Source organism: Nyctereutes procyonoides, unplaced genomic scaffold, assembly GCF_905146905.1.
Source record: "Nyctereutes procyonoides isolate TBG_1078 unplaced genomic scaffold, NYPRO_anot_genome, whole genome shotgun sequence".
Classification (NCBI taxonomy): domain Eukaryota; kingdom Metazoa; phylum Chordata; class Mammalia; order Carnivora; family Canidae; genus Nyctereutes; species Nyctereutes procyonoides.
In genome coordinates this window covers 15,928,177-15,942,225 of record NW_026575049.1, presented here as the reverse complement: position 1 = coordinate 15,942,225, position 14,049 = coordinate 15,928,177, and the positions used below count along the sequence as shown (strand labels likewise).

The 14,049-nt window shown below is 37.7% G+C and overlaps 1 protein-coding gene across 1 annotated transcript in view; it reads left to right on the top strand.

The window, feature by feature from the left end:
* CAPS2 (calcyphosine 2) overlaps positions 1–13,166 on the top strand; it is a 40,908-nt gene extending 27,742 nt beyond the window's left edge. Inside the window, exons 14-17 of the mRNA XM_055328763.1 lie at positions 792–946; positions 4,204–4,323; positions 6,710–6,806; positions 11,963–13,166. Coding sequence (XP_055184738.1) covers positions 792–946; positions 4,204–4,323; positions 6,710–6,806; positions 11,963–12,138 — 548 coding nt within the window. The 3' untranslated portion in view covers positions 12,139–13,166. The remainder of the gene's footprint in view (positions 1–791; positions 947–4,203; positions 4,324–6,709; positions 6,807–11,962) is intronic.
* The last annotated feature ends 883 nt before the right edge of the window (positions 13,167–14,049 follow it).

Here is a 14,049-nt window from a genome sequence, read left to right as displayed (position 1 = left end):
TAAAAGTTGTCTGGGGTTGGTGATGGAACTCCCCCGAGATTCCTGATGTCATTGTCAGGAAACCATTTTCTCTGTTCTGTCCTGGGCAGCACAGGATTTGTCACTGTTGAATCCGTGACATCTGTTCTTTATGAATTTAATAACTGCTTTGTAAAGTGAACTATGTTTTCTTAAGTAAAGATGGCGCAAACTGTATTAAATGTGATCACTGGCCTGCAAAGAGAATGCTAAAAGCTTGAGAATATAACTAAAAATTCCTAGAAGAAAGCGTTACTTTAAGTGTGCAAGTAGAAGAAAGCACTCCAGAGCCTTGATGTCGTTCATATGGAGGTTACGATGTGAAGATTCCAAGCTATTTTAGAGACTTTGAGCTTGTTATTTCTGAGTGACTTGCCTGGCATCAATTTTGTAATTATGGCAAAGAGGAACGAGGTGTGAGGTCATTAGATGAAGAGGAAGCCTGGAAAGTAAAAACTAAGATTTTATTTGGGACACGTAAATTATTTTCATGCTGAGGAAGTGATCCCTTACTTTTCCATATAACACTTTGACCACACAGTGGTGCTATAATTCTAGTGTATTTACACTGAACACTCTTCTGAAAGCTTCCAGGCTCCTGGAGTCTTGCCAGTCCTACATGCCCCCCGGGTGCATATTCACATCCCTTACACCACTCACATCAGCTTTAATTTTCCTACAAGAGACAAGTGGAAAAAAAAAAAGAGAGAGAGACAAGTGGTACCTTGTGTATAGGAATAATTGGTTTCTCGCTCTCTCTTCTTCCTAAACAGATGTGCTAAAAGAACAGCTACTCAAAAGGGGTGTTCGTATTTTGACCAGATTGGGAAAATACCTTAAACAATTGGACAAGGAAGGAACTGGACTTTTGGACAAGGCAGCTGTCAAGCAAGCTCTGCAAGAGTTTCACTTGCAAGTGTCTGAAGACGTATGTACTGCGATGAAGGACATTGCTTACTTTCCTTCTGAGATTTCAGTAGTTCATGTGTGTCTCCTCGGTTTTGGGAGGATTTTATTTATTTATTTATTTATTTATTTATTTATTTATTTATTTATAGCATGAGTTGAGTCAGGGCAGACGAAGAGGAAGACAGAAGCAGACTCTGTGCTGAGCCCTGAACCCCAGACCCTGAACCCCACCCAGGGCTCGATTGCACAACCCTGAGATCATGAACTGAGCCCAGATCTCGATTTGGATGCTTCACCGATGGAGCCACCAGGGGCCGCCATGTGTCTCTTTATGCCTCGTAATCAGTGTTAGCCTCCAGGCAACAAGTACTGTTAACTTTAAAATTCCAATATTCATTCCTCCCTCATACACCTACTAAGAACCTAGTACGTAGGCACTTCCCTAAGCTCTGAGAAGGCACACTCTGTCCTCTTAAGGTCTTTATAATCAAAGGAAAAGAAAGATAGGAAGAATTTAAACACCATATGTGCTAAATAGAGAACCAGGCCAGGTTACCGGGAAGAGGAGGATTCCCAGGGGAGGCTGTGGCTCAGCTGAGTTGTGAAAGATGAGGAGGAGTTAAACAGACGAGACGAGAGGAGGAATATGGATCACACAGTGATGCTTCACATGAAAGGAGAAGCACATGTGAAGGCACGAAGGCAAGGACGTGTGTTGCCTATTCTAGGAATTGCAGAACCTCAGCCTCACTCCCCCGGCCCCTGAGCTTCCACACATCCCGTTCCTTACGCTGTGAGCAACCTCTGACTAGACCTTTGAGTGGCTGGATTTCCCATCCTGCAGGCTTTCCCTGGCTGGGGCTCTATAGTGATGCGTCCAATGCTGCACATGATCCCTGGTCCTCTCTATACCATTTGCCATTTTATTTTCTTCATGCCACTTTGCAAGGGTTTTCTGGCTTTTCTGGCAAGTAGAGTGTAAGCTCCATCAGGGCAGGGCCCAAGGTGCTCTGGCTTCCTGCTCTGTATCTAACACCTTGGACGGAACCTAGCATAGGGCAGGTGCTGAATGAACAGCGTCAGTTTACGTGGGTGGATGCATGGGATGGGATGGGGAAAGAGAAGACCCGGAGGAAGTAAGCCTGGCAGGGTCCGCTGCCTGGAAGCCTTGCGTGCTGTGCTAAGAAGGTTGGGCTGTATTCTAAAAGCACATTTGGAACACATCTGCCTCAAGGATGAGATGAGATGAGAGAGTCTCTTGCTTCAAATGGTCTTGTCACAAGACCTAGTGTATTCTGTGGGAAGAACACTGGGAATTGAACTTAGGAGATGAGATTCAAGCTCTAGACTTACTACTTCAAGTGTGTGGTCTTCCATAGGTCTTTTACCTTTTCTGATTGCCAGGCTCTACGTGGGCAATCCACAGATGATACCTGTGGCCAGAGTTACTTTGAACCTCAGATGAGAAGATGACGCAGGAATGTACCTTTCCAGCTAAAATCCTGTGCCCGTTTGATGTGCTTATCACTGTGACACACTGTTGTGTGTGTGTGTGTGTTTATTATTTGAGAGAGAGAGAGAGAGAGAGAGAGAGAGAACACAAGCAGGGAGATGCAGAGCAGAGGGAGAAGCCGGCTCCCCACGGAGTAGGGGGCCGGGACCCCGGATCATGACCTGAGCCAGAGGCTCAACTGACGGAGCCACCTAGGCGCTCCTTCTTTTGTGTTTTTTACCAAATTTAACTTTGTGGCCCATCTAGTGAAGCATAGTAGAAATCATCTAACTTTAACTCTTCCTCTCAAGAATAATAAAATAATGGTAACAGTGAAAACAGCAGCATTAAATTAGAACGCCTTGGTGTCTTCATCCACAATCACACAGGTAATTCCACTTGGAACCCAGATATTCTAGGCCAGTCTGGCATTCTGCATCAACCAGTAGTACTTCTCTTCTTGGTTGATTGCTAAATTTTTATCACTGGAGTCAGGAATAAAAACTAAAATAATTATATAAGACTTCTAACATATACTTGGAAAATATAAGTTTCCCTTTTTCTTATTTAAAAAATAATATCCCCTCCTTTTGCCCCTTTAATACCATTAAGGAACCCTGCAATGATAAGCAAAAATAAGAAATCAAGAATCACCATCTGGGTCTAATTGTGGAACTAGTTTGGGGAAGACATAGTCATTTTTCCCTGATCTGAAATGTAAAAAATTGATATGCATCCTAAGTAGCCTAATTTATTAGAGATACTATAATAAATTTAAGCTCAGTTTTTTTTTTCAACTAAGTTATTTTCCATTCTGTACTGTATCTTAGAGCTTCCATGGATTTGTTGCCACTTTTGGTAAATTATTCCATTTTTGAAAATTATTTATTTTAAGCTTCAAGCAGTATCTTTTAATTCTAGTCCATGAACTGGGCATGCAAATTCATCTTTTATCCGTATTATGTATAATTTTAAAGGTCAAGCTCATTTTTAAATTTAAGAGCAATTTTACAGACTTTTAGAGTCAGTCATGTACTGGGCATTGTAACAGACAAATTAGGGGTCACTGAAAATAGGAGGTAGGAGCAGAGAACTTTTATTTGTACCCATCGTTTGTCAGCACCTTGCTAGCTATCTTATTTACATTCTCATTGAAAGCTAGCAGCCTGACTGAAACACTGAAAATATATTGATTTACCGGAGTAGAAGAAAACCCCATGCTGTGATTCTTTTTGTTATTAGGAACTTTATGAGTAGAACATTCTATGAAATTATGCATTTGCAAAGAAGTAAGTGACAATGGTGCAAGGAACAAACTGGCATGAGGATTTACTCAAAATAACACCTTTGGGTGTGAACTGTGGAATGATGTTGGAGCTGTTCTGACGTCCTGAGCCGTCAAACGTGAGGGCCAGCAGGCGGGCTGTTAGGAAGCCTCGCGGAACCCGAGGGACTTTGTTGTTGCCATATGTTTAATACTCAGAGATAATTCCATGTTCAAATTCGATAGGTGGTAAGCATTTTTGTATAGAAAGGAATCAAACTTAAAATACGAATTTGTGAAACTGCCCCTCCTACGTGACCCTTAACTGTAGGGCACTGTCACCACCACGGGGTTCCTGCAAGTAGCTCTCTTAGCACCTTTGTTTACATGCAAGTTTTTGGAATTGCCTTGAGTCTGCCACCCGGTTGGGGCTACAAAAGTAGTAACAAAACACTGTCGAGAGGAGTTCAGTTGTGGTGCTGCCTACCGTGCACCGAATCTGCTCTCTGAACGCTTCTAGGCCCTGGAGTCTGCGTGGCAAGTTCTGGAGGGCAATGCGGGTGGCAAGGCCGACTACGGAGAGTTCACACGTGCCGTCATTGGGGAAATGAATGAGTACAGGAAATCGTTTGTCCGGAAGGTAATTTCGTCAAGTGATCTTTGAAAGTCGCCTTTAAGAGTGTCGGGCTCACCATTTCAAAACTGTATTGAATTACCTTTGCACATGTCTTCAGTCCTTTTAGCCGTAATGTCTTTTGGGTTTAGTAAACGGAGGCAAACACGTACATGTACAGATCTTCCAGGACAAAGCAAAATAATTTGAGGGTGTGTTTTAGAAGCAGATTTTAAAAGGAAAATAAAATCTGAAATCAAATTTTGGGTTCACAGGTGACTAGTTCCATAAATTGCTGGCTCCATAAATGACCAGTTATATGACTATTTATTATTAAATATCTCTGATCTTAGTTTCTTGTCTCATAGAGTTGGTACAAGGATTCAACAGGTAAAATACTTAACATTATGGCTGTTCCAGGGTTGAGGCTCAATCTTAGGACCATGACTAAGAGCTGTTTCTCTGGGTTTTATAATATGCATGTTAGCGAGCCGTTCAAATGACGATTAAAATGACCTTATTAGATTAGAATGAAAAACAGGACCCCTGATTTTTTTTTTCTAAACATTCATGAATTTATTTATTTTGGAGGGTGAGAGAGAGAGTGTGTGCTCAAGAGGCAGGGCGGGCTGAGGATGAGAGAGGATCCCACACAGGCTCCACCCCCAGTGGGAGCCCAACACCGGCTCCTTCTCACCCCCAGATCATAACCCGAACCCAAATCAAGGGTTGAGGCTTAACCGACTGAGCCACCCAGGTGCCCCCAGGAGCCTCGATTTTTATAGGAAAGTACATATTACTCAGGTTCTGAGGGCCATTTTCAGAGCATACTTTTGAGCAACGTAGTTTCCTTCTTTTTTGGACGTGCACCTGATATAAGATGTAGATGTATCTAATACTGAGGCAAAGCTTTTGTGCATGAAAAGTATAAACCACTACATGAGGTATAAATCTCAAATAGAAAACATCAAATTTTTTATCTTTCCTGGCCAAAAGATGCAATAAAAACTTTATGTTGAATGAATTCACCACATAATAATTTATAAATTTGAATTTATTTGTACTTCAGGTGTCCTGGTGACAGATTTGAGTTTCCGAAGTAGAAGCTGGAGGGTTATCTCCTTCATGAATCTTGGTACTGGGACTAGGGGCCGAAGTAGAGTTACAGAGTACTGTTCCCAGGGCTGCCCTAGCAAATTCTGCAGACTGGCTGATTTAAATAACAGAAATTTATCGCCTCACAGTCCTGGAGGCTAGAAGGCCAAGGCCAAGATGTCGGCAGGTCTGCTGTTTCCTGAGGCATTTCCCCTTGGCCTGTGACTGGCCGCCTTTCCCTCTGTGCTCACGTGGTCATCCCTGTCTGGTTGTCTGTGTCCCCGTCTCCTGTCCTTATAGACCAGTCACACTGGATTGGAGTCTACCCTAGTGATTCCATGTTAACCTCATTACCCCCATCTCCAAATAACAGTCACATTCTGAGGTGGGGGAGGGGCAGGGGTTAGGGTTTCAGCGTATGATGGGGGTTCAGCCCATATCAGGTACCATATTTCTGTGAACACACTGTGAATTAACAAACTTGATTGTAGTTTTGACTCTTCTGTGAGTGGAGCTGTGGCTTTGGGGTGGCTGTGTGTTTCTATATGCCCCATTCCTCTTCCCCTTCCCCATAAAATATTTTTTATTTTATGATACTAAAAATTGCATTGAGTAAGAGGAGCAGTAAAACAACTGGCATATAGAAAGTAGTGCTAAGTTTAAGGAAATAGAGTCAAGTCACTTAAAAAATATTGTACTTTCTCACTGATTTTAGTTATGAGTATTTGCATGTTCACTTTTTGAGTCAAAACAGTCCTGGTAGTTTGTCTTGGCCATTTATCAGTTTCCTATAACTCCTAGTGCTGGAAGTTACCAGAAGGTCTTTTGGCCAAGTCTTCAGCACCAGAAGTCAGGTTACCCTGTCAAGATCACGGGACCAGAAAGTGCAGAATAAGTGTGGTGCAGATTGCCCAACATTTTGCTCTAGTATCTTCCTGTATTCATGATGTTCCCTTCATATATCAGTTTATATATGGCAGAGTACTGTGGGGTTTTTTTTTTGTTGTTGTTGTTGTTTTGTTTTTTGGAAGATTTTATTTATTTATTTATTTGAAAGAGAGAAAGAAAGAGAGAACAGAGAGGGAGAGGGAGAAGCGGGCTGGGCTCCCCACTGGGCAGGGGGCCCCCATGCAGGTCTCGATCCCAGGACCCAGAGATCGTGACCTGAGCAGAAGGTAGATGCCTTCCTGACTGAGCTCCGCAGGGGCCCCGAGTTTAGTACTTTTAAACTGGCTCAAAAAGAACTTCCTACAGAATAGAGAATTAGGTTCTCATGTTTAATAATTTCACAGAAAAAAAATAACATTTCTCTCTTCAGGCCTTCATGAAACTGGATTTCAACAAAACTGGCTGTGTTCCTCTTACAGACATAAGAAAATGTTACTGTGCAAAGAAGCATCCTCAAGTCATTTCAGGTAATTATCAGGAGCCAAAATGCATTAGATTTCTAAAATGTCATTAATAAAAGTAATATCCTTAAATCATATTAACTTACAGTGTGGACCTGAGGCCATTAAGGGAGGAAATAAACAATTATTTTTAAAACCAGAAACATAAGAGCCATTTGATCTCCTTTATTTAAAAATTCCTAGGTCTATTGTCTGTGTTTATTTTTTTTTCTTTGATGTTTATAAAATGAGATGGAACTTTTATTTTGTACAGAGGAGATTATGAGGAATTTGAGTTAGAACAGAGTAGATTTAGAGGATGGACGATTACACGTGCAAGTTCTCTGAGTTACCCATGTGGCCGTTCTGTTTTTCACTTTCAGTGCAAGTATTCCAAAACTTACGTGAGGTAGTCAGCACTGTGTTAGGAGCTCGGCTTTGCATCAGGTGCTCTGCCCAAGTGTAGGCGATTGCAAGTGTCCTGAGCACCGATAGGGTAGGCTGGTGGTCAGTAGCGAGGCGAGCAAATGATGTTCGGCTCAGCACAGTTTCAGTGTACAATGGGTTTATCAGACGTAACTTTGTCACGAGTCAGGGAAGAGCTGTGATTTTAGGGATTCATTCCCTACTATATTTCTTCTGAATTTAATTTTTATGTAATTGATTTATAAATTTTCAGTATAAGGAAAGCACTTGGCCATGGTAACTCTCCTCTTTTCATTACCCTTTCCTTCATAGAGGTAGCAGACATTATCATTTAACCATTTCAGTCCTTACTCTATGAATTTTCATAGTTGTGTCTGTACTATAAATATCTACTACTTCTTGAAGTGTGTTTTTTTTTTTCTTCTAACATGACAGGTACAAAGAACACACTGCTATGTAGTTTACTTTTTACACTCAAAAATATGTTTTGGAGCTCTTACCATATTAATAATCCACAATGAGTGACCTTATTTTTATCTGCTACGTTTATTCTTTTTATTTTTATTTATTTTATTTTTTTATTTTTTTTTATTCTTTTTAAAAATCAATACAAAACTGCAGTTTACCTAACTAGTCTCCTACTGGCAGACTTTTAATTTCTAAGCAGTGAAGCAATGAACATGCTTATTTGTGACTCCTTAAGCTCATTGTCTGCTGTTTCCTATGCAGGAGGGGTAGTTTCAATACCTACAATATCTACGTTTTGAATTTTAATTGATACTTCCAAATTGCATTGTAAAATGACTAAGCCAGATTATATTGCCATTAGTTGGAGAATTTATTTCTCTATCATGCCAACACCATAGAATATTGCCAATCCAGCAGACTATAAAGAATGATTATTTGCATTTCCCTGGTTATTTGGAAGGTTAAACATATGTTTGTATATTTTTTGAACATTTTTAATTTATATTTTTTGAAGTTTTTCTAATTTATGATTTTAATCATATACTGTTAAATATTATAGAATGCTATTGTTCTAGAATTTTCCTTTAATATTTTTATTATTAAAAGAAGATATACTATAATTACTTCAGTTTATTATCATCATTAACCCTTATAAGTGGTTTATTTATTACTTTTAATTATGAAGTGAAAAAACTAACAGTTTGTTATGAAGGTTAAAGCTAATCATCACTGGCTTCCTAATTTCTAATAATCTATTTCAGGTCTGAATAATTTGCTTATCAGTGTCTTTAAATGAAGACATTTAAAGTGTCTTCAGTTGCCACTGCAGTTGCCATAAGAAAATTTCTAGCATTATTTAATTGGATTTAGCGTATCTTTTCCTTTAAACCTATGTCATTCTAGTCTTGCTAAATATAGGTGATTTCAACACCCCTATGTTGTTCTTCTCTTTAACCTTTTTTTTCCCCACTCTAATAATCTTAATTAAATTGCTAAAGTAGCTTTAGTTTTGCTAGATGTCATTGAATTGTTGGTGAGGGTTTTGTTCTTGTTGGAGAAGCCTTCGTTAGCTTGAGAAATTCCATACCTCATCTTCACATTCACATTAAGGAAGAGAAGCTAGCAGACATAAACACTCTGAAAAGAGGAACACCAATTACAGTTTTTTAAAATTTAAAAATTATTATTATATATCATTACAAGTTATAATCTATTCACATACTCACCTCTGGAATATAGATTATTTATAATTTTTTAAAAAGATTTATTTGTTTATTTATTTGAGAAGGAGAGAGAGTGTGTATGTGAGCAGGGGGTGGGGCCGATGGAGAGGGAGGGAGAGAGGGAGAGAAGCAGACTTCCCACCGAGCACAGAGCCCAATGCAGGGCTTGATCTTACGACCCTGAGCCTGTGACCTGACCTGAAATCTAGACTTGGATGCTCAATTGACTAAACCACCTAGGTGTCCCTAGATTATTTACAATTAATTTCAAATTAAGGCTTTTGTTGTAGAATTTAACTGTAGGAAATACTTTCTTTTTACTTTGCTTAATTTATTAAAAAAGTATTTTCAGCTTTAATAGGAATGAGATATCTCAAATGTATTTCTGTGTAAAGATATTAGAAATTTAACATTGTTTATTAAACACTTCATGGTATCTAAGAGGAGAGAAAGAAAGGTTAGTTACAAATGGTAAAAGATACGTATTTCTTGGGTGGGGATACAGAGGAGGTCTAAAATTCTTGAGCATTTGAAACAAATTTAAATTAAAAATGTTTTCATTACAAAAATAGTGTTAAAACTCATTTGTTCAAAAGTATGGATGGTAAAGAGAGGAGGAGATCTCTTCTGCCAACGGGTCTATATTTTTATATAGATCAGATCTTGATTAATTTTAATCCTTGACTAACACTCAATAACAAATCTACTCTATTGTTCTATATTACTATTTCTGCAGAACGTAAGTAGTCAGTCCTTGTTTATTCAGTCTTTTTTTTATAAATAGAATCATCACTTATTCTCTATTTTTGCATGCATGTTTTAAAAGACAGCAAACATCTTGTTGTCTGAAGCGTTTTTTACTTTGAAAGGCACTTTACAATGAGTTTTTTTTTTTTTTAAGATTTTATTTATTCATGAGAGACACAGGCAGAGGGAGAAGCAGGCCCCACGCAGGGAGCCTGATGCGGGACTCAATCCCGGGACCCTGGGGTCACGCCCTGGGCCGAAGGCAGGTGCTCACCCGCTGAGCCCCCAGGGATCCCCGTACAATGAGTTATAACCTAAGTCCAGGAGAGAACCTCCGGTTTTTAGAAAAGATCCAACTCTTATCCTGTTTTTGCCCATCCCATTAGACTATTAGGGTGGTATTCCCAATTTAAGTTTGTTATTTCAAAATGTAACATGACTTCAAAATGATTTAGAGGGTCATTTACATTTTTCTTACCCTCTTTTGCCTTTATATATGTGTCTCTACTTTCTTTGAGTATCATCTATCATATTCTGTAGCTTCCTTTCATCTTTTAATTCCTTTTAACAAAAACTTAATGAGAGTCTTTTCCTGTTCTGCGCTAGGATCCTGGGAGTAGATCTGTGTGAGGAGGGTAGCACCCAAGATTGTTCCTTCCCTTTAACTGATCAAATATAATCCAAGCTACCTAAATAGCTTATTGTTCTCTTTCTGAATTAAAAAAAAAAATCAAATGAGGGGGCCCCTGGGTGACTCAGTCAGTTAGGCATCTGCTTTCGATTGAGTCACTATCCCGGGGTCCTGGGAGGGACCCACATCAGGCTCCGGCTCCCCTGCTTCTCTCCCTCCCCCTGCTTATGCACGCTCTCTCTCTCTGTCAAATAAAAATCTTAAAAAAAATCAAATGAATTAAAAGACTGAATCAGATATTTTATGTTCCCTCTTTCTTTTTTATAACTTTATAGTATTTTAATTAAATTTAAGCAGCTGTGAGAGGGAAATTCTAGGGAAATAAACATTCCAGGTTTATTTATTTATTATTTATTTATTATTGATTAATTAATTAATTAATTAATTAATTAATTAATTTTTATCAACAAAAGCTTTTTAACGAAGCACCATGGTGCTAAAATTTCCAGGTTTAATATATTTTTCCTGATTTACTAAAATCGACCTGCTTCTCCTAAATTAAACTCTGCAGAGTATTCTTTTTAGGAGTGGTTTTCAGTCCCAATCCGTGGATGGAGACTGCAGCGTCCGTCATCTCAGGGATACGCAGGGTTAGGAATCATTGTCAAAGGAATGGTTTTCTTAGATTTCATTTATTATTTATTTACTTACTTAATTGAAATTGAAGTTGGTTAACATATAGCATTAGTTTCAGGACAGATCACTGACTCCTGAGTTGCGTACAACACCCAAGGCGCCATCACGTGGCTCCTTCAGCTGGTCACCCAGTCACCCCCCACTTCCCTCCAAGAAACCCTCATTTTGAGTCTCTTATGGGTTGCCTCCCTCTCTGTTTTCATCTTATTTTACTTTTCTTTTCCTTCCCCTACATTCATCTGTTTTGTTTCTTAAATTCCACATAATGAATGAAGTCATAGGGTGTTTGTCTTTCTCTGACTTAGTTTGCTTAGTAGTCATGTTCTCTCTTTAAATAATGAACTGAAGAATTATAGTTATTTTTTACATATGTGACTCTCAGGAGCATCTTCTTATAGAATGAAATTAATCATATTTAGTATAACCTAGTAAAAATAGCCTACTTAATGTTACAGATTAAAATAGAATGATTTAATCCAGTGACAATTCTTCTGGCAAAGATTTTCATAGGCCTCTGAATCCTGTTCACAGTAATATTTTCTAGCTGCAGTTATGAGTAACTTGATCCATAAAATAAGTAATGCCTGAATGTAGATAGGGATGTTTTTTCACACATTACATTACTGCGTTAATAGCCTATAAATATTTGAAACTATTTGTTTTCTTCTTTCCTCATTTCTAATGGGAATAAAGCCGAGTCCTCTAAAACATTAAGAAATATAAGAATATCTACAGTAGTGACTGTTGTTTTGCTTATATGTATAGGACACATTTGGTCAGAAGCTTAAAAGATGCCTCAAATGTGTGTAAAAGTCATCACCATTAAATTCTGATTAATGCAAGAAAATGTTTAAATAAATTAGAGGATAGTTTGACATAAGATTTGAAATGGTTGAAAAGATTCCATAAGGTGATTTAGTATTTCTTTATTGTCATCAGTCATTTTACTGGTATTTTAAGGAGATTGTTTCACAGTCAGTACTATCTTACAGGCCATTCCACAGAGGAAGAAATCAAATTATCTTTCCTAGAAACATTAAAAGGTGCCTGCAGCAAGTCTGATGAAGTGTCCTATGGTGAATTTGAGGATTACTATGAAGGTCTAAGTATAGGGATAGTAAATGATGAAGATTTTGTTAATATCGTACGTATTCCGTGGGGGATTTAGTTTTTTCAAAATGAGTGTGTCTTCAGCACTAAGCATTTTATTTTATTTTTTTTAATTTTTTTATTTATTTATGATAGTCACACACACAGAGAGAGAGGCAGAGACACAGGCAGAGGGAGAAGTGGGCTCCATGCACCGGGAGCCCGACGTGGGATTTGATCCCAGGTCTCCAGGATCGCGCTCTGGGCAAAAGGCAGGCGCCAAACCGCTGCGCCACCCAGGGATCCCAGCACTAAGCATTTTAAAGGAGAGATGAATTGAATGTAAAATAAGGTCAAACCCTGGAATATATTTTTCTAGGACTTCTTTTTTCGTTTGTTTTTTTTTTTTTTTTTCTCAAAAAGGTTGAGTCTGGAAAGAGAAATCAGAGAGATGAAGAAGGGGGAATGTGTATGTGCAGGTGCATGTCTGAGTGCTTCCTGTCTAAGTTTGTAAAGCTCTATCTTGAGGATTTATAATTTATCTTGAATATATTTTAAAGGTCATTTTTAAAATTAGCCTTTGTAGGAAAGTTACATCTGTATTAAACTATATTAAAGCTCCTATAAAGTAAGCAAGTCACTTGTCCATTGTTTTCTTGCTACCCATTCCCCCAAAATAGGATTGCCACCATTCTCAATTTAATGAACTGGAATTGGGCCCAAAACCTGTAAGACTTCCAATAGTTCAGCTTGTTTCAAACACATGAAAATGTTAGAGGAATTAAAGGACATGCAAGAGCAATTTTCCATGCAGTGTAGATGTTTTCTGTAATATAAATATTTAGGATGATGGAGGCTTACACCTAAAATGCTACTTAGACACTGACTTGTCTTGTAGATTCTCCTAAATCATGTGCTGTTGTTTGTCCAATAGAGCACAATGTAATTTTTCAAGTGATCAGCTCTGTTTGTTCTTTTATTCTATTTTTAACTGCAGTCCTTATTACCTACACAGAATTACTGTTTAGCTAGAAATGATATGAAATGTGAGGGGAAATATTTTCTTACATTTTTATTTTTATTTTTATTTTTTTCTTACATTTTTAAATAGAGATCTCAAAAAGTGCTTTATCACATGTATGGACTAAGGAATAATTTACTAATTCTTAATAAAATGTAAAAGGTTTGTTTCCTAAAATGAACATATGTTATTCTAAACATCTCTTTTTGTTATACTAAGTAACTAAAACATTTCCTTCTAAACAGATATTATTTAGTGGTTAGATGTAATCATCCTTTCTAAATTCTTCACTTCTCCTCACTTCTCCTTGGAAATATGGAGAAAAGATAACTTTCCAGAGTTGTTTCCAAGTTCATAATTTTAAATGTTATATATTAAGATAACATAAATTAGAAAGGAATGGCGTTGAGCAAAATAAATTGTTAAAAAATGAAAATATATACTTTGTAGAATGTGACTTTGGCATATAATTTTATTCATCAATACCATTAGCAACATCAGACATAGGATATGTGTGAACACAATAAATTCAAAGTAGTACTTTTTCAAGATTTGAGGAGATACTAAAACTCACTATTAAAGTATCAGAAAGAACATGCTACGAACACTGTAGTGCTATTTTTGCTAGCTAAATTCTTTATTGCTTGGAGTTTTTTTTTCCAATTAGGATATGGTAATTAAAACAATATGCTGGACATTTTGGCAGAAATAAATCTGTAATACCATTTTTGGATCACATTCTTTTTCTTGGAAAAAATTATCCAGTGATAGTCATTTTAAGCTTACAAATTGTACTCATATTGAAATGACTTAATTCTGTGGGTGCTCGATAGGTATGTACTATTTTTCATTGATAAGTTTTTATTTATTCATAACAAATCTGTTCTTATGTTGTTAGGTCCTATTTTCTTGTGAATATAATCAGAAAATGTATAGGCTGTCATACTGTGAAAAAAGGGAAGATTCTTC